Here is a 25,450-nt window from a genome sequence, read left to right as displayed (position 1 = left end):
TGCGTGTATGTACACGTGTACGCGTGTATATGCGGGTGAGCGCATGTGTATGTACATGTATGTGTATATACGCGTGTAAATGTGTGCATGTGTATGTGCACGTGTGTGTACAGGCGTGTGCACATGTGCGCGCATATGTAGAAACATGCGCACACATTTACACACGCATGTATACACACGTGAATGGGTGAGTGGGTGACTGGGAAAGTGAGTGGGTGAGTGACTGGGTGTGTGAGTGGGTGACTGGGTGAGTGTGTAGGTAGGTCAGTAACTGGGCATGTGAGTGGGTGAGTGACTGGGTGTGTATGTATAATTATTATGTTTTATTTGTATTATTTTATTACTTCCCTTCTACGTGACTTTACCGAAAGAACCAAGAAGATGAATCCCTGCAGTCACGAAAGCTTTAAATCGAAATGTATGTATAATATTTTATCTTCTCTTCGGCACGTGATTTTTCGTCTTTCTGTATATCTGTGTATCTGTGTTTGTGTATCTGTGTGTCTGTGTTTGTGTATCTGTGTGTCTGTGTGTCTGTGTTTATCAGAGGTGTGGACTCGAGTCATGTGACTTGGACTCGAGTCAGACTCGAGTCATGAATTTGATGACTTGCGACTCGACTTGGACTTGCATAACAATGACTTTGTCCCACCTATGAGATGTGGACTCGAGTCATGTGACTTGGACTCGAGTCAGACTCGAGTCATGAATTTGATGACTTGCGACTCGACTTGGACTTGCATAACAATGACTTTGTCCCACCTCTGGTGTTTATGTATCTGTGTTTATGTATCTGTGTTTATGTATCTGTGTTTGTGTATCTGTGTTTATGTATCTGTGTTTATGTATCTGTGTATCTGTTTGTGTATCTGTGTTTATGTATCTGTGTTTGTGTATCTGTGTCTATGTATTTGTGTATGTGTGTATCTGTGTATCTGTTTGTGTATCTGTGTTTGATCTACTGTGCCATGTCTAGTGGTGTACTACAGTGTGTACAGTGCGACTCAGGCAGTGTAAGCGTGTGGTGCAGATTGCGTTAGTGTGGTACTAGTGTGGTACAGGCTGTGTGTGTGGTGCAGGCTGTGTGTGTGTGTGGTGCAGGCTGTGTGTGTGTGGTACAGGCTGTGTGTACAATGGATCTATTTTGTATTCGAGCCTCTGAGGAGTCAGGTATCGGATCATTGTCAGTCCGTGCTGTCGATCTTCATACCCAATGTTGGCTATGAGCACAGGTCTCTGCCTATCACTGGCTGTTGCTCTATAACATACACACAGAGGCCCACAGACTCATACCGTCACCCAGAGGCTCATACCGACACCCGCAGACGCACACAGAGGCCCACAGACTCGCACAGAGACCCACAGATTCACACAGAGACCTACGGACTCACACAGAGACCCACAGACTCACACAGAGACCAACAGACTCTGTGTGCGGTGCATATTGCGTGAGCATGAATGTGCAGGCACACCTACCACCATCATTATGGGAAAGAAAGGTGATCCGATCTGACCCCCAGGAGCAGGTTTGCAGATTTGCTGAGCATTTGTGAGGTCTTGGGGGAGGGGAAAGGTGGGGATAACCCTGCTCAGGCTGCATTGCCTCAAATATTTGTAGTCAACCCTTGTGAGTGGCTGGCTGATGTGGCATCTGTTGAGGAAATACAGAGGGCGATCCAGAGTCTGAGACCAGGAAAAGTGCTGGGCAGAGATGATCTCCCAAGCGAACTGCTTAGGGAGGGTGGCGTTTGTGTGCAGACTGCCCTATATGACATCATTATACCAGTCTGGACCACTGGATGGGTTTCTGTTGGACTGCAGTGGCGTGTGCGTGCGCACGAGACGCACACTCCGACCGTGACGCAGCAGCCCGACGTCTGCCCAGGCTGGACTCCCACGACCAGATCAGCCACTCCGACTCTGCACCTCCAGCTCTTCCCTTCCCGAAACAACATTTTCAGCGGAACGTGGACTTTCCATCACCTGCTCAGGACCACATAGTTAAGAGCGCCACCCTGTCGCTCATTTGAGCTGGAAGGCACTTCACATTTAGACCCTCTATCATTCTACCAAAGCGATAACGCGCGGCTTCCGCGGATTTCTTTTGGAGTCGGGTACAGGGGTTAATGTATTAATGAAAACGGCCGCTATCTAGGCTATAGTGGTTACAAGGGTCCTTTGTGGTCGTGCGCACCTGTGTGAGTCGGGATAAGAGGCGCGGGTCCTCCTGTGCTGTGTTCGAGAGGCGCGAGTAATGTCCTCTGTGTCACTCTGCCATGAGCGTGGGTGAACCTCCAGCGCGAGTCAGATGGTGTCGCACAGCTTCGCTTCATATGGCCTGCAACTTCTCGTCACATGGCCCGCGGCTACACGAGTCCTGCCGCCGTCGAAATGGCCCCACAAACGACATCAATTCGTTGCTGCCATATGTCCGACGACACCTCTTTTCAACTGCGCGCCAAACCACGTCAGAGCCGTATCGAGCCAGACCAGCCTGGCACGAACTCGGGAGGTGCCACGTTTTTTTCCACTGCAGAGCCGGGCTGTGCCGCTGTTGACGTCGCACAAAATGAATGAGTTATTAGCCGCGCCGCTGGCGCTGGTTGGCAACAAGCCGGATTCAAGCACCGTCTTGTGAGGTCAGCGCAGCATAGTTTGGTTCTGGCTCGGCTTTGAAAAACATCCAGTGGAAAACCCACCCGTACGTGTGAGGTTCCAACGCTGGCTCGCAAGTGCCAGTGGCAAAGGTGGAATAGGCCACACGAATCGGGTACTCGATGGGAATGTTTTACACCAAGAAACGCCCGAGCTGCGTGTTCACTCGTGAGTGGTTGCCCGCCAGGCCGAGTCAACCTAGGGGAGGCCCAAGACGGGTTAACACACAATAGCATTCCAGATCCCTCAGACACACAGCGACTGAACAGACTATTGGGGAAAGTGCTGTTAGCGAGCACCTATGAAGGCCAGGCACATGAGGCGGTGGGTGTTCAGCCTTTGTCTCCACCAGTGGTGATGTTTGCAGACCACACCAGGTACTCATTTGAGGCTGAGTCGACCTAGGAGTCGCCGGGTTCGTCGCGCAGCACGCTGACCGTTACACACACAAGGGCACACGAAAAGACAAAACAAATACACAGATGTCGTGAATGCCACTACACAGACATGAACTCGTGTGTGTGAGAAACGGTGGTGTAGCGGTTAGCGCGCTGCGATATGAACCTGGCGACCCGGGTTCGATTCCCGCTCACGGCCAACAGCAGTCACGAGTATCTGAACCGGACCTGGGCCTCCCCTAGGTCGACTCAGCCTTAAATGAGTACCTGGTGCGGTCTGTAAACATCGCCACTGGGGAGACAAAGGCCGTCGAGCGTGGTGCTGGCCACCCACCCCCTGGTGTACCGTTCCGGCCTTCATAGGTGCTCGCTAACAGCACTTGCCCTTACATTCTGTTAAGGCTATACGGGGGTTATTTTATATATACACACGCGCACAAAGAACATCATCACAAAGACATGCACACAAACACGCAGAGACACATACGGACCCACACAGACACCTGCTGGCACACCCGCCAAGATCATTCGGCATCTCTCTTCACCGCCTCAGGTCCAACGTGGCCCTAATCTCATCAGACTCGTGACGTCACAAAGCCTCATTATGTTGAGTCGGCGCTCGCATCTCACACGTAGCCCCACAAACGCGCGCGCACGTCGCCATATCTGCACGCAAAGCGCAGGTGCTGCTCAACACATTTCGCCGGCGGCTTTTACCATTGGTCTCAAGACTGGCTCTGCCCCGGCGTTCGATCCCCAACAATGAGGCTTCGGGTCTTCTTGCGGGACACCAGGACGCTGCTACCGGTGAGTGTCCACCACCAGCAAACCCACAACACATCCGGCCCCGTGTCGCCTGTAACACACTGTGTTGGGGCGAGCGCTGTTAGCGAGTAGCACCATGATGGCCGGAATGACACACGAGCGGGTGGATGGCCAGCACCACGCCGAGCTGCCTTTGTCTCCCTCATGACGATGTTTATACTGGACACCGCACCAGGTACTTGTTTGAGGCTGAGTCAATCTAGAGGGGGCCCAAGACCGGTTGAAATAATCGTCAGGGCGCACACAAAGACAAAGAATTTTGCCTGTGTAGCCTTGACAGACTGTAGGGGCAAGTTCTGTTAGCGAGCACCTATGAAGGCCGGCACGGCACACGAGGGGGTGAGTGGCCAGCACCATGCCCGGCCGCCTTTGTCTCCCTAGTGGCGATGTTTACGCACCGAACCAGGTACTCATTTGAGGCCGAGTCGATCTCGGGTTCGCAGCGCGACGCACACCCATAGTTCGGGTTGCTGGCCCCATAGGAGGTTCCTCGGCACGGATTCCTTTGCCCTCCGCTCCTTCCGATGTGCAACTCCTCGCGAGATGACGGGAGAGATGCACACAGAGACACAGAGATGTGGTCACGGTGGTGCGGGCAACGCGGGCCAACGGCAGAGGTGCGACAAGAGACGGGAGACGCTGCTGGCTCTTCAAGACGGAAGATATCGAGGTGCCAAGCAGTCAATGAGCGACGTGGGCAAGGGACGGCCAATGTCAGTGAGCTGATGAAACAGGCAGATGGGTGTCCCTCAGACTTCACACGAACGTGCGGCTTTACGGAAGAAATGTTTTTTTCGCGCGAACTCAAAAAAAAGTAAACCCTCAAATTGGGGCGACTTTTCGGACGAGCGGACAATTGAGTTTTTCCCCACCACACCACGGGCGAAACGGGCGCGCGCAACGAGAAAAAAAAATCACCGCACGAGAAGCCACCAAAGTGGGGGGGGCGGGGGGCTGCCTCGTGCATCCGCGACTGACGTCATAATGCCCCCCCCCCCCCGGCAGTGCAATGGCGTCTCCGCGTCACCTCTGCCATGACATTCCAAAGCGCAGCAGTTTTCCTCTTGTTGGTGAGTTTGGTTTTGTTTTAGAGTCGTTATTATTCAATCGTTTCAATAGTTTGTGTGTCCTTCGCGATTGCTAATTATTATTATTTTGTGAAATGCGATTGTGGGTGTATTGTAATTTTTTGGGGGTTGGGAGTTCCAGTTGAAATGACTGTCCGAAGCGCAGCCCGTACTTTTGGTGTTAAATGAGTGGGGAACGAGTAGCCGTTCCAATTTTCGAAATGTCGCTTAGCGCGGGATTTTTTGAAGAGCGCATCCCTTCCGTATATCGAGGGATACCCGCATAGACAAGATGAGAGGTGTTACATTCGCTACGTCAATTGATTTTAAGTTTGTTAGGCTCTGATTCCGAGCCGATAATTGGTGCGTCCTGATTGTTTCGTGATTTACGAAAAATGCTCAACATGATGCCACTGCTACTGCCTCTTAATGTACCGCTGCTGGTGCTACTGACGACTACGTGTAGATGATTATTCCACTGTTGCCGATGCTATTCGAGTCACTGATGATACTGATGATGCTGTTATTACTGCTGATGTAGATATTGATAATGATAATGCAGCTGTTGATGCTAATACTGCTGATGATGATACTGCTGCTGCTGATGATACTGCCGCTTCTAATGATGATGATACTGCCGCTGATACTGATGATCGTACCACTGCTGCTGATGATGATACTGCCGCTGCTGATACTGCCGCCGATGATGACGATGATACTGCCACTGCTGATACTGCCGCCGATGATGATGATGATACTGCCGCTGCTGATACTGCCGCCGATGATGATGATGCAGCTGCTGCTGACGATACTGCCGCTGCTGATACTGCCACTGCCGCCGATGATGATGATGCTGCTGCTGCTGCTGCCCTTGCTGCTGACGCTGCTTGCAGGCCGCATGGCTGCTCGTGAACTTGCTGATGCTCGGATTTTCTTACGCCAAGTTCTCTCGCTCCGACCGCTACTTCTACACCCGTGCTCTCGTGGGGGTGAGTCAAATCTTCCTCCTACTCCATCGCCGCCAGTACTCTGCCTTCAGCCACCTCGCATTACTCTGCCCTCACATGATGTGTACGATCATTATTGTAGCGCCCGGTTACTCTCGTGGTAGTGCCTTACGCCAACAATCACTACTCAGCGCTAGCCTAAGCAGCGTTCTGGTGAACGTGGAGTGAGAAATCAAGCCCCAATGTTTTGGTTGTGTACGTGTCCGTCTGTGTCTGTGTGTGTCTGTCTGTTTGACATATGCACGTGCTTGCTGCTGTACATATTTGTCTCCGTGTTGTGTGTCCATGTGCACGTGCGTGTGTGCGAGTCGTCTTTGTCTTGAGCATCTGTGTGTGCGTTTTTTTCACCATGGCTGAGAATGCCACTGTTGAATTGTCTTATATATTGATTCATAAAGCGCCTTTATGTAAGGGGCTTTACAAGAATGATAAAATTGTACATTTAGATGACAGCGGTTAAAATAAAGAGTGGGGTTGTTATTAACAGGGGGTGGCGTAGATGCTGGTGACGGGAGGGCAGGCGGAGTGGTTAAGGAGGGGTTTGGTCAGGGGTCGTGATAGGGGTTGGGGAAATTATAGGGGTAGTGATAGGGGTTGGGGTAGTGATAGGGGTAGTGATAGTGATTGAGGTTGGGGTAGCGATAGGGTGTTGGGTTAGTGATAGGGGTAGTGATGGGGTAGTGATAGGGGTAGTAATAGGGGGTTGGGGTAGTAATAGGGGTAGTGATAGGGGGTTGGGTTAGTGATAGGGGTAGTGATAGGGGTAGTGATTGAGGTTGGGGTAGTGATAGGGGTAGTGATAGGGGTAGTGATTGAGGTTGGGGTAGTGATAGGGGTAGGCCAGGTCGTTGCTTGGGGCGTGGAGGCAGGGAGTAGCAGGCTTGGTCTCGGCAAGACGAGATGTTTTTTTTAGGAAGGACCGGAATGGAATATACAGCGAGGAACTGTGGCGTTGCCGGCCTTGCGTGATATCACCACTGGCTCAGATTTTTGTTTCGTTTTCTTTTTCGTCACCCAAATCAAGAATTGTCCTCCAGTCCGGTGGCGACTGGCCCTGAAGTGTCCATTTGCTGGGTAGATAAACGTCCTGCCTGACTTACAGCTACGAGATGTGGACGAGGAGGATGCACTCCCCTTGAGCTTTTATCCACGTGACCTTTTTGCCTGCCGGTACCCAAAATGATGAGAATGAAGAATGGGCGTTTATCCTTTCTGGCAATGTAACAGGAGGTGCTTAAGATGTTCAAACACCAAATAGATTTTACATTTTGCAAAGCATCAAGTCTGCATTAGCCACACGGTACTTGTGGCAAAACATGTCAACAACTATGCTCTGATGTTTGTTTGCATATTTCCAGAACGGGAAAAAAACGTATTCTTATCGATTTATCATTTGCGATCCTGGCAAAAAAGATCCCATAGATAAAACTGCTCGACCTGAGATAATAATACTCTGAGGCTTGCAGTGTCTTTGTGCTGTTCGCCTATCGCTGTTCTCTGGTCTGACACTGGTGGTGAGACAAGGCCATAAAGAAGGCTGCTGTCCCTGGTGTAGGCCAATCAGTTTGACAGACAATGCATGACATTATTGTTGTCGGAGCATGTTCGTTTGCATGTTTTGCCACAAGTAACGTGTGTGGTTAATGCAGACCTGAACAATGTATCATCTATTTGGCGTTTGAACGAACATCTTAACACACCTCCTGTTTTATCGCCAGAAAGGGTAGAAAGCGATTCTTATTTTTCATCCCTTTGAGCTGCCTTGGGGGTGGGGGGGCTAAAGTGTCCCTCCCCCCCTCTGCCTTCGCGCTGCCGCCACTCTGTGCGCGATGCAGGACGCCCTGTCGTGGGCCCGCGCCTCAGCCGCGTGCCTCAACCTCAACTGCACCATGGTCCTGCTGCCCACGTGCCGCCACCTCATGTCACGTGTCCGCGCTGCATGCTGGGTAACTGTCACGTGACTCTCGCACGTGGGTGCATCTGCGTGCGTGTGCGCGCGTTCATATACATGTGGGGAGCGGTGGTGTTGCGGTTAGCGCTACGCTGTGCTACGAACCTGACGACCTGGGTTCGATTCCCGCTCATGGCCAAAACCGGTGACGATGATCTGAACCAGTCCTGGGCTTCCCCTAGGTCGACTCAGCCGCAAATGAGTACCTGGTGCGATGTATAAACATCACCATTCGGAAGACAAAGGCGGCCGGGCGTAGTGTTGGCCACCCACCCCCTCGTGTGCCGTTTCGGCCTTCATAGGTGCTGACTTGCCCCAACAGCCTGTTCATTGGGTGCATGTGTGTGTATGTATTAGACCGAAGCAACGAGAGCACATCCACCGGGGAGATGGAGCGATGAAATCAGTTCACGTGCTATGCCGCTTATTACATTGCAAGATCGGGAGATATGTGGTGACGGCTTGGGGAGGTATTATTATTTGTTTCTTTCGGTTAAGTCACGTCTAAAGATAAAATAATAAATTAAATTAAATAATAGAATACGACGTTTCGATTGCAACACAAGCAATCATCATCAGGTATAATGGTTAGATTTTATGTCGCTATTTCATTATACCTGATGATGATTGCTTGTGTTGCAATCGAAACGTCGTATTCTATTATTTAATTTAATTTATTATTTTATCTTTAGACGTGACTTAACCGAAAGAAACAAATAATAATTCCTGCAGTCACGAAAGTTCTAAAATTAAGGCTTGGGGAGGCTTTCGTTCGGTTCATTCAGCAGGAGATCGACCATGGCTGATGATAACCTATAATACATGGACTGCCGTGTGCGTGTGTGTTTCAGCACTGCAGACCCGCAATTCGCAGGCAGATGGATCACTGTGGTTATTTTCATCGGACTATCGCCTATACCATAGTACTACTCACAGGTAGGTAAATCTACAACCCAGTATAGCCTTCAGAAGCCGCGGTTAAATGCCGGTGTAGCCTTAAACCAGGGGTGGGGAACCTTTTTTTCCGCCAAGGGCCATTTTGATATTTATAACATCATTCGCGGGCCATACAAAATTATCAACTTAAAAATTAGCCCGTTATATTTGGTCAAACATTTCATTAACTCAGCCCTAATGCGATGGCTGGAACTGCTTCTCTTTGGCGAGGCGTGTGATGTGAGCTGGTGTTGATGATGTTGCTGCTACTCGCAACTGCTTTTCCAGGTTTGCTCCGAGATTTGTTGAATTTCGAGTCCCGCCTGCGGTTGCCTTGGCAGGGCCACACCAAATGAGTTCGCGGGCCTTACACGGCCCGCGGGCCGAACGTTCCCCACCCCTGCCTTAAACTCAACAAAACATCACGGTATGGCATAGAACGCCACAGTGATTTGAAAGACAAAAGGCTAAATGGGGGAATCGGTTTGTGTTTGTGTGTCTGTGTGGTAGCGTAACGTCTCTCGCGCTGTCTGTGTGTCTGTGTGTGTGTGGGGGGAACGGTAGTGTAGCGGTGAACGCGCTGTCTGTGTGTGTGTCTGTGGGGGGAGCGGTGGTGTAGTGGTTATCGCGCTGTCTGTGTGTGTGTGTGTGGGGGGGGAGCGGTGGTGTAGTGGTTAGTGCGCTGTCTGTGTGTCTGTGTGTGTGTGGGGGGGGAGCGGTGGTGTAGTGGTTAGCGCGCTGCGCTACGAACCCGGCGACCAAGTTCGATTCCCGCTCACGGGCAACACCAGTGACGATCATTTGAACCGGTCCTGGGCCTCCCCTAGGTCGACTCAGCCTCAAATGAGTACCTGGTGTGGTGTGTTAACATCGCTACCGGGGGAGACAAAGGCGGCCGGGCGTGGTGCTGGCCCCCCACCCCCTCGTGTGCCGTGCTGGCCTTCATAGGTAGCTCGCTGACACCACTTGCCCCAACAGTCTGTTCAGGCTACACGGGGGTCTTTGTCTTTGTAGCAGTGCACGTCGTGGCCCACATCCTCGGATCCGAGCGATTCTGCGCGGCGAGCCGAGCTCACGACAACTCCCTCCTCGCCCGGCTCTCTGCGCTGGGGACGAATCCCAACGAGACGCGGCTGAACCCAGTCTGGCGCGCAAACACGGTGGTGACTCGCCCTGAACCCCAACCGCTACGCACCCAATACACCCGCACGTCAACTAAACCAAGCTATTTGTATTTATTTTACCAGGTAAGGCCCCACTGAGCCATAACGTGGAGCTCTTTTTCAAAAGCGACCTGGCCACAAATGACAGCTCAACGAAGTAGCTCGTTGTCATCGTCGTCGTCGTCGTGTGGAAATGTACCGCAGCCATACAACTGTAATAAAGGTCGTTGAGGCGACTTCTGGAATCCGGTCTTTTATTCAACTTTGCATTACAGCTTTCCTTCACGCTGCTGACAGGCAGCGTGAGAGGGATAGATAGAGACCCACTGCCACGTGGCAACCCGGAGCCCTGCTCCCGCGTGGCCCCCTTCCTCTGTTCGTTCCCGTTCTGACCCATTGTCGTTCGTCTCCACCCCTATTTAATACCCGGGTCACGTGGTACGTTTCCACCAATCCTGGTTAGCCTCTATGGAATATTCCAGAGGCTCCCGGGACCATGCCCCTGACTCGTTTCCCCATTGGCTGTGGCTAAAGCCAGCAGAACCAATCCTCTACAACCAGCTGTCACCTTTCCATTACGTCAGGGCCACGCCCTTAGGCTTCCCCCCATTGGCTATGAACCAGGACCGGCAGAGCCAATCGTCGTGACGAGTTGTAATCCGTCAACAACCCGGATATAACCTCACATTACACAACTATGAACGCAGGATGTCGATAAAAAAATGTGGCGGGAACAACCTGGTGGAACCTGGAGGGAAAAAAAATCCACGCAACCACGGGGAGAACAAGCCAACTCACAAACTCCAAATATGCGACAGGCGTCAGGGTCGGGATCGAACTCCCGACCTCCTGTATACCGGGCGAGGTAGTTAACATCTCCTAGCCACCGCGGGGCCCCCTCACCAAGACCACACACTCGGCACTCAGCTCACGATTATTCTTTTGCGATATCACAATAACCGTGCCGCGTTACATTTTAACATGAGACGCCGTGGCATGGTGTAGCCGTCAGCATTCTGGACTTTTGTAAAAAAAAAAGACACATCATCAACAGGCCAATGTGCACATCTCCTTCATACACTAAAAATTTAAGGCAAGCCAATCGTAGTGTGTTTGCGGCCATGCAACCCAAACTATTGACCGAACAAATAACCCATAGAGACACAGAGATATATAGAGTTGCATACAGAACTATAGAGACCCATAGAGATACATTAAAGATAAGCCACAGGATATGCAATTGTGGCCACGCATTTCAAACTCTGTATCACATAGCAAGCCACTATAATCCGTGCCCCTTCAGTGGAGGAAGACTTATCAAAACTACAAACTCTCTGCTGAAGTCCACTCGTCGTATCCAGCAGACCTCAACGTCAGTGGCATCTAGCGCCTGAACATATTGACACATGCAAGAATAACATACAGGCATAACGCTTATCGTGCTCAGGATGCGTTCTTGGTAAACGGTGCGCTATAGGAAACAGCGCTATAGGAGGTCACTTTAACATGCTTCCAATGGAGATGCGTTACCTACATCGCTATACTAAACAGCGCTATAAGAGGTCACGATAACGTGGTTCCAATGGAGATGCGTTACCAACAGCACTGTACGAATCAGCGCTATAGGTCATTATAACGTGGTTCCCATGGAGATGCATTACTGAGAGCGCTGTACGAATCAGCGCTATAAGAGGTCACTATAACGTGGTTCCAATGGAGATGCGTTACCGAGAGCGCTATATATTGTTTTACCTATGAGGGATATATGAGAGCTTCATTATTGGTAGCCTTAATAATGATACTGTCATAATCATCATCATGACCCATGGGCAGATACCCTGTAGGTGTCCACTGCACATTCCGTCATTGATACTGTCCACATGATAAATGTCTTCAAGCAATTTATAAAAAAAAAAAACTTTTAACGACGACATTACAACGATGTTACGTACTCACCAGTGCATTCGGTCGGAGCTTTCGTAAGATTGACCCCCGACTAACGTTCAAGACTGAGCGTGCGGCTCTCATGGAAGAGAGGGCGTCGCACGCCGCTTGTTTTCGCCACTGGCGGAGCCCGGATTCCGCACAAATATTCTGATTCAATGAGTCGCCAGCAGCTGTAAAGTAAATTACAAATTTCACCAATCTCAATTAAAAATAAAGTCTCAATGCTATTTCATTTTCCAACCCATTATTATCATACTCTCCTATTCCGAACCTAATCCCTATTTCTCATCCACATACAATCCCCACTTACACGTCTAACAATGCCCTCAACTCCGTTGCCAATTCCCATATTTTGGCGTATTGGCGGTACCCCGGTTCAGCATAACACAACCGGTCCTCATAACACAGTTCTAAAATCAAAATTTGAATCGGCAAATCAGTTTTTTATCAGTCTTGAATCGACCGGTTCGCCAAGTTTGACGCGATTCGAAGGCTTATTCAGTCAACTGAGACTTGCTAGAAAAGGGTCAATATTGGCCGTTGATTTGGGGTCTCTTTGCATCGAGGAACCGTCCGACCAAGTCTAGAGCACGAGGAGTCAAAGTTGCGTTTGGAGCACGGAGCCAGCCAATCGTCACCAGGTTGGGTGCTGCTCTACGACAGCAGCGTGTGAAGAAGCTTCTTCGTGTTCAGCCGCTCGTGTGAACGTTCCGTCATCCGACCGGTTCGACACCACGATGTTGACTTTCTGACCGGGGTTGCGAATCGCAGGAAAAAAATAATTATTGCGAAAATTTTTTTTAAATACCATGGCACCACCGGTGTACCGCCGATTACGCTAATTGACGAATGCCTCATCCCAACCCCCCCCCCTGCTCCACCCCCCAAGAGTCCCCTGCGCGAGTCCCTGTCGGGCGTTCCGGGCGCGTCGGGGATGCTCATGACGACGTGCCTCGTGCTCGTCGCCACCTCGTCGCGGGAGAGCGTGCGCCGGGCCAACTACGAGATATTCTGGTTCACTCACCTGCTCGCCCCCGTGATGTACGCGGGCCTCCTCGTCCACGGGCTCGGGTGAGCGCTCGTCGTCCGGCCTCTCACCGTTAACCCTGGCGCTCACCGCGACCCGAACCTTGACCCCGTCTTTAACCCCGACTAGATAAGAACAATGTATTGAGCAAATGCTTTGTGACATGTGACTGTCGTGCAGTTAGAGCGCCAGCTATGCAGGAAAAGTGAATAAATACGCTTCGTCAGTATTATTGTGAGGAGGAGCACAGAGGCTCAGCACATGGCGAGGGGCTCTCTTGAGTCACAGTCTCGGCCGCCAGTTTGTCCTCCTCTCTCTCCCCCTGGCCCCTCCTCTCAACCTCTCAACTCGTCCCTCCTCGCCTCCTCCTGACACATCCCCACCCCTGTCCGTGGATGTGATGACAGCTGTGCTATCTTATGCTCTCTATATACACATACAAGGTGCTTCAATAAATGTTAACACTTATATGGGTCTATCGTTTTTAATGGAAAAGAACGAATAATACGCTGTGACATGATAACAAATAGATGTTAAATTTCGACTTAAAGCTTTTGTAACTGCAGGGATTCATATTCTTGGTTCTTTCGGTAAAGTCACGTAGAAGGGAAATAATAAAATAATAAAAATAAAACATAATAAAGTTCTCACGACGTTTCGGCCACAACGCAAGCAGCCGTCCTCAGGTGAAGAAACAGAGCTGTCTGAAAGACAGCGTCTTAATGAACACTGCTAAGCTTGGCAGCGTATTTTAAGCTGGGTGGGAGGAGTAGAGCGCCTTGACAAAGGAGTTTACATATCAACAGATGAATTTTGCATGTTGATGACAAATCCAGATATGGGGTGAGTCACTCCTTGTGGAATGTGTAGGCGGTAGGGGGGGGTCTCAAAGTCATTATGCTCGTGTATTATGCAGGATTAGCAGTAATAAAGGGAGGAAAATTTTACTAAAGGTACTAAGAGGGAGCAAAGAAATATGTCAATGGGAGGGTGGTAGCAGGAAACTTGCAGCGGAGCAAAAAACTCCGATCTGTGAGGAAAATACAAAAGCTATATAGTCAATGCCAGCTAATGGAATGCGGTCTGAAAGTAACCGTAAACGTGAACACAATCAATCAAGACCCGAAATGGTTGATCACGTCCTTCCAATGATTGCTGAGCCAGAATCCATCTTCTCAGTTGAAATTGTCTCTGTGTTTGTATATGTGGATGGCCTCATGAACGAATCTCTCATGGTAGCCGGATGGCTTGCAGAGAACCTCCGTCTTGGAGAAGTCAATGTCATGTGAGCCCACTGAATTATAACAGTGATCTGCCACGGCTGAGGTGTTGGTCCTACCGTGTTTCAGGTCTGCTTTATGTTCACGGATGCGGTCCGAGACATCGTTTGGTTTCTCCAATGTAACTGCTACCACAGAGGCAACTTAGTTTGTAGACGCCATCCGTATGGGTAGCTTTCCTGTAGACAGAGTGGCTCATTGAACCTTCAGGTCTCTTTTTTATTAGGACATCCAAAAAAGGTAGCTTGCTATCTTGTTCGACTTCCATGGTAAATCTGATGGCTGGGTGTATGGAATTGATGTGGTCAAGGAATTGGTCAAGGAATTGGTAGGATGTGGTCGAGGAATTGGTCTAGAGCAGGCCAGATGGCCGGCCTGCTCTACTTATTCGCCATCATTGTCAACGCGTGCCTGGAATCTTCTCCAGGTGGTCTCCAGAGCCCGGGGGCTCATTACTTGTGGTGTTGTTGCAACTTCTCAGCCAGGTGAGAATTCAGGAGCGACCAGGATGAGTCTCATTTGCAAGAGTGACCTGGGGGGAATGCTGCTGCTGCTGGTGCTGCTGCTGGTCATTCAGCTGCTGGTGCTGCTGCTCATGCTGCTGCTGCTGCTCATGCTGCTGGTACTGCTACTGGTGCGGCTGCTGCTAACTGCTGGTGTTGCTAACTGCTGGTACTGCTGGTGCTGCTGTTGTTCCTGCTGGTGCTGCTGTTGCAGGCGAGTGGTGCGTGGCCAGACGGAGGCCAGCCTGCGGGAACACAACATCACGTGGTGCTACGCCCGGCACGAGCAGTGGGGCGGGCGCGAGGCCGCGTGTCCCACACCGCAGTTCAGCGGCAACCCTCCCATGGTGACGCAGGCAGCATCAGCAGCTTCGCCATCATCGTCAGTGTCATCGGCAGCAACAGCACCATCAGTGTCATCAGCTGTGTCATCAGCAGTGTCATCGTCAGTGTCAGTGTCAACGTCAGTGTCATCAGCAGCAACAGCAGCACGATCAGTGTCATCATCAGTTTGATCCCCATCACAATCAATATAATCGTCAGTATCATCAGCAGTATCATCAGCAGTAGCACCATCAGTGTCATCATCAGCTTGGTCGTCAGCATCATCATCGTCAGTGTCATCATCAGCACCACCATCATAATCAGAATCATCAGCAAAAGCAGGATCAGTGCAATAATCACCAGCATCCGCTTGCAGCAGCAGCAGAAACAAACCACTACAGTATTCCTATCGGTGAACACCATCATCATTGCCTCAGTGAACATCACCATCAAAGATAAAGATCCCCCGTATAACCTTCACAGACTGTTGGGGCAAGAGCTGTTAGCGAGTAGCGCCACCTATGAAGGCCGGCACGGCGCATGAGGGGGGTGGACGGCCAACACCACGCCCGGCCGCCTTTGTCTCCCCAGTGGCGATGTTTACTACACACCGCACCAGGTTATTCACTTGAAGCCGAGTCGACCTAGGGGAGGCCCAGGACCGGTTCAGACAATCGTCACTGGCAGTTGACCTTGAGCGGGAATCGAACTCGGGTCGCCGGGTTCGTAGCGCAGCGTAGTGCTAACCACTACACCACCGCTCCCCACCATCATCACCACCATCACCACCAAACCACCACCACCATCATCACCACCACCATCATCACCACCACCACCATCACCACCACCATCACCACCAAACCACCTCGGCTCCCGGTCAGCACGTGCGGTGCCCACTGCGTTGTTGTTGTTGTGCCCCACAGACGTGACGCTGGCTGCTGCTGCTGCTGCGTTGTTGTTGTTGTGCCCCACAGACGTGGCGCTGGCTGCTGCTCCCGCTGCTGTTGTACGCGGGTGAGCAGCTGTTGCGCTGCTATTGCTGCTGTCACCCGACGGTCGTGACCAAGGTAACAAGTTGCCCTCTCGTTCCCCGTGCGCCTGCCCTTCAGAAGAATCGCTGCCTATTGTACAGGTGTGCTGTGTCTGTGTTGTACAGGTGTGCTGTATGTGTACTTTGGAAGTGTTCTCTGCCTGTTAACTACCTCGCCTGGCATGAAGGAAGTCGTGAGTTCGATCCCGACCCTGACGCCTGCTGTCTATTTGGAGTTTGCGGTGTCTCTCCCACTCCCCGTGTCTCTCTCTCTCCCCGTGTCTCTCTCTCCCCGTGGTCGCGTGGATTTTTCTTCGGATCCTCCGGTTTTCCCCTCCACATTTAGAATCAACAGCACGCATCTAGAGTATGTGCCTGCTCTACATTTCCACACGATGGTGTGTCAATCATTCGTGATAGCCAGGTCGCTTCTTACCTGCTAAGATGAACACAAATATTCAGAGTTTACTCTTGTAAACAACGTCAGGGGCATCGCTGCCGCGGGTAACACACAAGCACAGCACCACCAGCGGAGTGGCCGTGGCTCTGCGACGAGCCGTGTGGATGTGCCACCACGAGGCCGCCTCTAGGTTAAGCGGCAGGAGGAGCAGCATCATTGAAGCAGAGCTGTCAACCCCTTATCGGTGCTCTACCTCGTTACAGACCAATTTAGATCGTATTGGTCACCCCACAGCAGTTAACAGCAGCAGCAGGATCCCAACAACCCGGGTCGGGACTGAGCCACCACGTGGCAGCTTCACCACCATGTGACAGCCTCACCCCCTTCACCACCACCACGTGGCAGCGTCATCCACTTCACCACCACGTGACAGCTTCACCCACTTCACTCCATTCCTTCACCACCCCACCCCCCCAGGTGCGCGAGCACCCGGGTCACGTGCTGGAGGTGCGCGTGCTGGGCTGCCCGGCGCGCGCGCGCCCCGGCGACCACGTGCTCGTGCGCTGCGCCTCCGTGTCGCGCGCACAGTGGCACGCGCTCACGCTCACGTGGGTGGGGCGGGGCGGGGGAGGGGAGGGGGCGGGGAGCCTGCACGTGCACGCGGATGGCGACTGGACGCGCGCGTTGCTGAGGCGGTGCGCGCGCGCTGGGGGCAGCGAGCCTCCCAGGTTGATTACGTCACAAAGAACAACCACAATAAACAACAACGACAAACCACATTGAGAGTTATCACTGGAGGTTAACAACATCCCAAATGATCGCAAGTGTTGATAAGGGCATAACAACAACAACAACCGTTAACATAAACCCTGACGACACCAACAACAGGGTAACTTAGGAGCGTCAACAGCATCAAGGATAGACAACATGGGTAATAACAGTTAGCGTCAACGATATCTAAATCAACACTGACATGTAAAATACCATTTACATAAAAAGCATATCTCAACGCTGACATAGACAATATAACATTACCTTTATAACATCAACATGCCGTTCACATTACATAACGGTGATGCGTTCATTGCACGTTAATACATTTAATGATAATTAGTGTACAAACTAAGATAAATACCGATCACAATTTGCGAGTCTAAGAATTGTGGGTCGCTGCAAGTTTCGAAAGAGACACCAGACCACAGGCAGGGATCTCGCCGTTCAGTCCAAATGCCAAAGATTCCCAACAGCCAAACGAAAGCGACTTGTCAGATGCCACATGGGGCACCGCGGTGACCAGGAGATGTTAACTACCTCGCCTGGTGTACAGTAGGTTGTGAGTTCGACTCCGACCCTGACGCCTGCTGCTGTATATTTGGAGTTTGCGTGTCTCTCTCCCCGTGGTCGCGTGGTTTTGTCTCCGGGTCCTTCGGCTTTTCCCTCCACATTTAGAATCACCATCACGCGTTCAGAGCGTTTGGCTGCGATACATTTCCACGCGATAGGCCACCTCGTGGGGCTATCGATTGTGGCCAGGACGCTTCTTTAAAGGAGCCACATCGCTCAGTGGGCCTTACCTGGAACGATTAAAAACACGTTTTAGTTGTTTTTACTTTGACAGGTAACACATCTCAGCACAGCAACCCCACGACCACCCCGAACACGGATGCCAATTCCCGTCTTGGGTTGGGGTGCCAACCCTGGGCAGGTTGGCCCACCCTGATCATAGCCACGCGCGGGGCAGTCTGCGTGGTGGGACTCCTGACACGCCCGACGGCTCACACCGTGCGCCCCCCCCCCCCCCCAGGCTCTGCGTGGATGGCCCCTTCGTGGGCTCCTCCCGGGACGTGGATCGCTACCCCGTGAGCGTGCTCATTGCCGCGGGGATTGGCATCACACCCTTCGCGGCCTACCTGGGCTCCTGGCTCGCGGGGGCAACCCGGCACACCACGGTGGTTACACATTTAAGCGTTGGGTTTGAGATGTGCACTGTCGCGGCTGGGTGTAATGGTTACGTTTCTTTGGTTCAGATTCAGAATATTTATTGATACTGGAGAATATCCGATGAGCTATAAAGCTCTTTTTTTCACAGAGTCCAGTAAGAGCACGGGGTAAGAACGTTACAACAACAACGATCACAGTCCAAAAAACACGACCGGAGGGCAAAGTCGTGAAATGCGTCAGAAACCCTCGACCCGACGCAGCGAACTCGTGAAGTTGCTACGGCCCGAGTCGGGAGGACATTGTTGCACGTTTCTGGCAACCGCCTGACGATACTGGCTGTGACTTACCGACGAAACGTCGGACTTCCCAATCGTTAAATGCGTGCGCATCGTTCTGTGCCAACAAGGCGGCGTAAGCGCTGCTGGAGCAGCACTTGGGATGATTGTTCATCACGTGACAACTTTGTTCGTTGGCTGTGTCGGGTGGAAGGGGGCTTACGGCACAAACATAGACTGGCCGCTACCAGTGACGCCATGCGGTTGAATTTATTGAGACATATTCTTTGGGTCTTTCGGTAAAGTAACCATTACACCCTCTAACAAATGTATTATTTTTGTTATTTTCTTTGAACATATCTACGTGACTTTACCGAAAGATCCAAATAATATGAATGGCTGCAGTCACGAAAGCTTTAAGTCAAGATTTATTGAGACAATTAGTGTCAAAAACAATAGCGCACCTGGCCACAGATAAGTAGGTGGTAGACATGTGGAATAATTACGTACCCGTGTGTGTAGGCCTTAATACTTGGTGGTACAGGCTATGTGTGTGTGTAAGTGGGTACAGGCTATGTGTGTGTGTGTAAGTGGGTACAGGCTGTGTGTGTGTGTGTAAGTGGGTACAGGCTATGTGTGTGTGTGTAAGTGGGTACTGTCTCTGTGTGTGTGTGTAAGTGGGTACAGGCTGTGTGTGTGTGTGTAAGTGGGTACAGGCTATGTGTGTGTGTAAGTGGGTACAGGCTATGTGTGTGTGTGTAAGTGGGTACTGTCTCTGTGTGTGTGTGTGTAAGTGGGTACAAGCTGTGTGTGTGTGTAAGTGGGTACAGGCTGTGTGTGTGTGTGTAAGTGGGTACTGTCTCTGTGTGTATGTGTAAGTGGGTACAGGCTGTGTGTGTGTGTGTAAGTGGGTACAGGCTGTGTGTGTGTAAGTGGGTACAGGCTGTGTGTGTGCGTAAGTGGGTGCAGGCTATGTGTGTGTGTGTAAGTGGGTACAAGCTGTGTGTATGTGTAAGTGGGTACAGGCTGTGTGTGTGTAAGTGGGTACAGGCTGTGTGTGTGCGTAAGTGGGTGCAGGCTATGTGTGTGTGTGTAAGTGGGTACAGGCTGTGTGTGTGTGTAAGTGGGTACAGGCTGTGTGTATGTGTAAGTGGGTACAGGCTGTGTGTGTGTGTCGAAGTGGGTGCAGGTTATGTGTGTGTCCGCACGTCGTGGTGGTGTGAGTGGGACATGGTAGTGTAGTGGCTAGCGCGTTGCGCTACGAACCCGGCGACCTAAGTTCGATTCCCGCTCACGGTCGACACCAGCGACGATCACCTGAACTGGTCCTGGGTCTCCCCTAGGTCGACTCAGCCCCAAATTAGTACCCGGTGTATAGTAAGCATCGCCACTGGAGAGACAAAATTGTGCCGTGCGTGGTGCTGGCCATCCACCCACTTGTGTGCCGTGCCCGCCTTCATTGATGCTGCTCGCTAACAGCACTTGCCCCAACAGCCTGTGAAGGGGGATCTCTGTCTCTGATACAGGTGTACCTGTACTGGATATGCCGGGAGCCGTCTTCCTTCGCCTGGCTCTGCGAGCCCCTGCGATCTCTGGAGAGACATCTCATGGAGACTGGGTGCAGCCACCAGCTCCGCTACAAACTCTACCTCACCCGCTGGGACGAGACACAGGTGGCCAGGCCGTGCCAGGCTATGTGCACCCAACTGCACGATCTCTGCCACGCCGAACCTGACAATTAATCAGCCCCAACTGAAGACACCGCTCCTTAATCCCATTCTCAAAACACCGATCCTGCGACGCGATCTCATCGATCATGACCATCCTGTCTCCCGTGTTATGTGAATAACTACGCAGGGTTTGGTGAAACAAGTAAGTTGTAACTTACGTGCCCGTACTTAATTTGCGTTCTAGATTATTTTACCTTCAAAACAATCTGTCCATATCTCGCAACCCCAGACACGGCATCTCGCACCCCCAAGGGGTTGCGTGCAACCCAGGTTAAGAAACACTGCACTATATACACTACACTACTATACACTACACTATTATACACTACTATACACTGCACTATACACTACACTATACACTACTATACACTATTATACACTACTATACTCGTTTACCCCGCTGGCCAGAGGCGACAATACTCACGCTTTACCCCACCTCTCTCGAGCTGCCGATCAATTTTAACTGCGGTGTAAAAACACATTGATACTGCGGGGCGAACAAAGGCGGTTGGATTTAAGAAACTCCCCCCCCCTCCCCCCATTGTTTGAATTGTCGCGTCCGGAGATGGACTTGGAGACGGGTGAAGTCATGGCCTGCAAGTCCAGCCCAGTGCCCCTTGACCCCTCGCCGCCGTGTTGAGAAATGTTTAACCCCCTCTCACCCCCTCTCACCCCCCACCGCACACAGGCCGTCCACATCGCCCTTCACTGGGACGAGGCAGAGGACACCATCACGGGGCTGAGGCAGAAGACGTGGTTCGGACGTCCGAACTGGAGCGTCGAGCTGGATCAGATTGCCCGCGCGCACCCGGGGTGAGGGCCTTGCGACCGGGATCGGAGCTCGCCAAACTCTCCAGTCGGACTGCCCGTCCACTCTCAAGGCTCCTCAAGATGAATCCCATTCCGCGTCAACCCACACGGCTTACCCCGTATTCTCGTACAGGGAAATTGAGTTTTCAGATCCATACGGCATACAGCCGTTTCAATAGGACATTTTTTTTGTCTATTTGAGTCTCTCTCTTGTGATGGGACTTTGTAGGATGAACGTTGAGATGTATAAGGGGCACGGGGTGACCAATAAGGTCTGAGTTGGTCTGTGATAAGGTCGGGCACTGATAAGGGGTTGACAGATATGTAGTGTCTAGTAGTGGGTGTATAGTAGCAGTATAGTAGCAGAGATTGACTGGTGGCTCAGAGATTAGGATACTGACACCATGCTGTGTTCAAACCTTTATTTAGCTGGCCGTGTTTAAATCCGTTTTTTTTAAAGATCTAATTTATTACCCATGGTGTGTTGTGTGCGGGGAGCGATGGTACGGTGGGCCGCGCACTGCACTACGAACCCGGCCACCTGGGTTCGATTCTGGGCCACGGATAACATCCAGCGATATCTGAGTCTGTGCTGGGCCTCTCCTAGATCGACTCAGCCATAAATGAGTGCCTGGTGCGGTGTGTAAACATCAGCACTGTTGTGGAGACGAACGCGGTGTTGCTGGCTACACCACTCCCTCGTGTGCCGTACCAGTGATCACATTGTGCTCGCTAACAGCAATGGGCCTGACTGTTAAAGGCTATCTGTGCAATAATAAACTCAACCCATCAATTTATTTTTATTTTACCAGTTAATGCCCACTGAGCTATTAGAATCTTTTTCAGAAGCGACCTGGCCACTAATGATAGCTCAACGTAGTGGCTCATCGTGTGGAAAAACCAGAGAACCCGGATAAAAATTAATGCGACCACGGGAAAACAGAGACATGCAAACTCCACGTATACATCCATAATAGAGGTTTTTTTTGTTAGATCGGGTGAATATATAAATGTGTCGTTAAACCCACCACCACCCGACACAGCCAACTAGTAAGGGTTGTCACGTAAACAGAACGTGCCAATTCGTCACTAGTACAGCACACCGGTGTGTTGGAGAGCCAAGCCACAACATTTACAATTTGAGTACGACGTTTCGCCTGTTATTACAACCAGCTTCATCAGGCAACAGCCAGATTTGTGGAGAAGTCCACCTGTTTCGTTCCTTATATAGAGACGTAGATGTGGTGACCACGCTTCTGCGCTCTTACGCAAAGTGGGGGGGGGGGATTACTGAGTCAACGTACATTATGCGAGCCCTTTGAACTTAACGACACATTTATATATTTAAGCGATCTTACCCAAAAACCTCTATTATGGATGACATTGCTCGCGAAAGTCCAAATATACAACTGGGTGTCTGGATCAGGATCGAACCCACGACCTCTTGCATAGCAGACGAGGGAGATCATATCTCGCCACCGCAGTGCCCCACGACGTTCAGGTGTTAAGATGTATATCATCTTGATACCAGCAAGAAGCCCCCCCCCCCCCATGCCTGGGGACCTCTGCGTGTGTGCAGGGTGGAAGCGCGGAGCAGTGGCGTAGCAGTCGGCACGCTGCGCTACGAACCTGACGATCTGGGTTCGATCCCTGGTTCGCCAGTGATGGTTCCCTGAACCGGTTCGGGGCCACTCCTCAGCCTCAACTGAGTAATCCGGTGCGGTGTGTACACATCGCTACTGGGGAGACAAAACGCGGCCGGGCATGGTGCCCTTGCGTGCCGTTTCGACTTCGATAGGTGCTCGCTTACAGCACTTTCCCCAGCAGTCTGTTACAGACTATACGGGGGGTCTTTGTCTTTGTGTGTGCAGGGTGGAGGTCGGAGTGTTCGCGTGCGGACCCCGCGCCCTGTGCGAGGGCGTTCGTCGACGCTGCGCTCGCCACTGCAGCGCGGGGCCGGACCGGGCGGCCTTCAGGTTCCACCAAGAGGCGGACTGACAGAGCCCCACACAGCGCGTCTCGTGCACCTACCAGCTGTCATCACAACAGCGTGTCTCAAACAACAGCTGTCATCACAACAGCTGTCACCACAACAGGCTGTCACAACCAACAGCTGTCATCACAACAGGCTGTTACAACCAACAGCTGTCATCACAACAGCCTGGTTTAACCAACAGCATCATCTAAACTATCCTAACATCTATCGTTCCTTTATTCCTGTGTAGCTGGATTGTCTCTAATTTACCATTCATGAAGGAGCCGTCCGCATCGGCCTGTTGATTCCGTGATGCGGTCGGTTCGATGCTGACACGACCGGTGTTTTCGAGGGGTGTAATGTGAGAGGTGCATTTTGTACATTTTCCCACTTCACCCAGCGCGTTGAGTTCCATGTGGTGGCCTTGTCTCTACATTATCGTTATTATCATCATTCTACTCCTAGTGATCTTCCTGAACAATGTGGACACACATGCGGTAAGAGGGGGCATGTTTTTAATTACTTAATATTGCTTTCATTTAAACAAAAAAACAACTAAAACTGAACTATTTTTTCCAGGTGAGGGCTATATCGCTTTTCTTCAGAAGCGACGTGGCTATCACAAATGATAGCTCAACGAAGTGGCTTATCATCATGATGTGGACATTCATTGCGGCCAAATAAGTGAAACCATACACTAAACTATTGTTTTATTTAAATATTCATCATGCTTTGATAGTTTATCCACTCGCAGAGTGCGTTAAACATTTAACCCACAGCTCGATTAATACTCTGCTCGCATTCGCTCTGGCTGTTTTTGACACTTTGTTAGCAGTACCGAAATAAATAAAAATGTACTCACAGTAACCATCTCCATACATACCGTGTTGTGTTATTGTTGTTGTTAAACAATCACTCCGCGTGTAACTTCGCAGTGTTTCCAGTCGCCGTGTTTATTGTCCCAAATATAAGATGCGCCGGAGAGTAAGACGCAGCAACCTCACACGAATATGGTCAACACACTCACCTTTCGGATTATAAAATACAGGCACTCTATTTACGAATATTCGACTTACGAACTTTCAGAGATACGAACAAACCTGTACGTATGTCCAGTTGCATGTTCAGATCGAGAGTCGTAAGTTCAACCGCCGTGCAATAGATGGCGGTGGTGGCATCTACATCTGCAGAACATGAAGAACCAGTGGCATCTACATCTGCAGAACATGGAGAACCAGTGGCATCTACATCTGCAGAACATGAAGAACCAGTGGCATCTAAGTCTGCAGAACATGAAGACCCAGTGGCATCTACATCTACAGAACGTGAAGAACCAGTGGCATCTACATCTGCAGAACATGAAGAACCAGTGGCATCTACAGGGGATTATACAACTTTTAAAGCCACTCCCCGTGTTTAGTGTACATGCCGTACAACACGTTTGGAATCGACAGGAGTGAAGTTGGACTACGAACGAATGGACTTACGAACAGCCTTCAGGAACCTAACTCGTCCGTAAGTAGGGGAGTCCCTGTATATATATATTTAAACACCAACACAGTCAGCCTTAAAAGGAAATATATAATAGGCAACGTTTCGGTCAATGGCCCTTTTCTTCATAGTACGTGCAAAAAATAACGAGTTACCGAATGATGAGACGCAGCGCCCAAGGTTTGTTTTGATATCCACAGACGGGATACGACGGAAGGGGACACGAGTCTTCGGTGGGCCGAATTAACTGAACAATAACAGGACCCTGCGGGGTGGGCTGGTAGGAATAATACTAATACCGGTACAGGGATATCGACCGCACACACACGCACACGCGCACACACGCGCATAAACGTACACACGCACACACACACGCACACACACCGCACGCACACACACATACATGCACGCACGCACACGCACACGTAATGAAGTTGTGTTGCTACGCTTCCAGTTCGCCGTGAATAACGATCCGAAGCCCAATAGCGCCCATTCATCACGCCGCTCGAGTGGGCCGGACACGCACACACGCACGCACACACACGCACACAGTCACACATATACACACGCACGCACACACAGACACGCACACACACGCACACACACGCGCATACACACGCACACACACGCACGCACGCAAACACACACGCACACACACACACGCGCGCAGGGGGAGCGGGCGGCCATCTTGTCGGACGGACGGACGGACAAACGG

General features: G+C 51.1%; 1 protein-coding gene across 1 annotated transcript; it reads left to right on the top strand.

The window, feature by feature from the left end:
- Positions 1-5,865: 5,865 nt before the first annotated feature.
- On the top strand, positions 5,866-23,267 carry NOX3 (NADPH oxidase 3). Its single transcript, XM_078880499.1, has 11 exons — positions 5,866-5,934; positions 7,788-7,898; positions 9,889-10,002; positions 12,839-13,020; positions 14,974-15,106; positions 16,058-16,150; positions 16,991-17,208; positions 18,219-18,514; positions 20,233-20,402; positions 21,148-21,272; positions 23,141-23,267. The coding sequence occupies exons 1-11, from the start codon at positions 5,866-5,868 to the stop codon at positions 23,265-23,267; spliced, it is 1,638 nt and encodes a 545-aa protein (XP_078736625.1).
- The last annotated feature ends 2,183 nt before the right edge of the window (positions 23,268-25,450 follow it).

This window comes from Lampetra fluviatilis, chromosome 57 (genome assembly GCF_964198595.1).
Source record: "Lampetra fluviatilis chromosome 57, kcLamFluv1.1, whole genome shotgun sequence".
NCBI classification, from domain to species: Eukaryota; Metazoa; Chordata; class Hyperoartia; order Petromyzontiformes; family Petromyzontidae; genus Lampetra; species Lampetra fluviatilis.
This window is presented reverse-complemented; position numbering and strand designations above follow the sequence as displayed.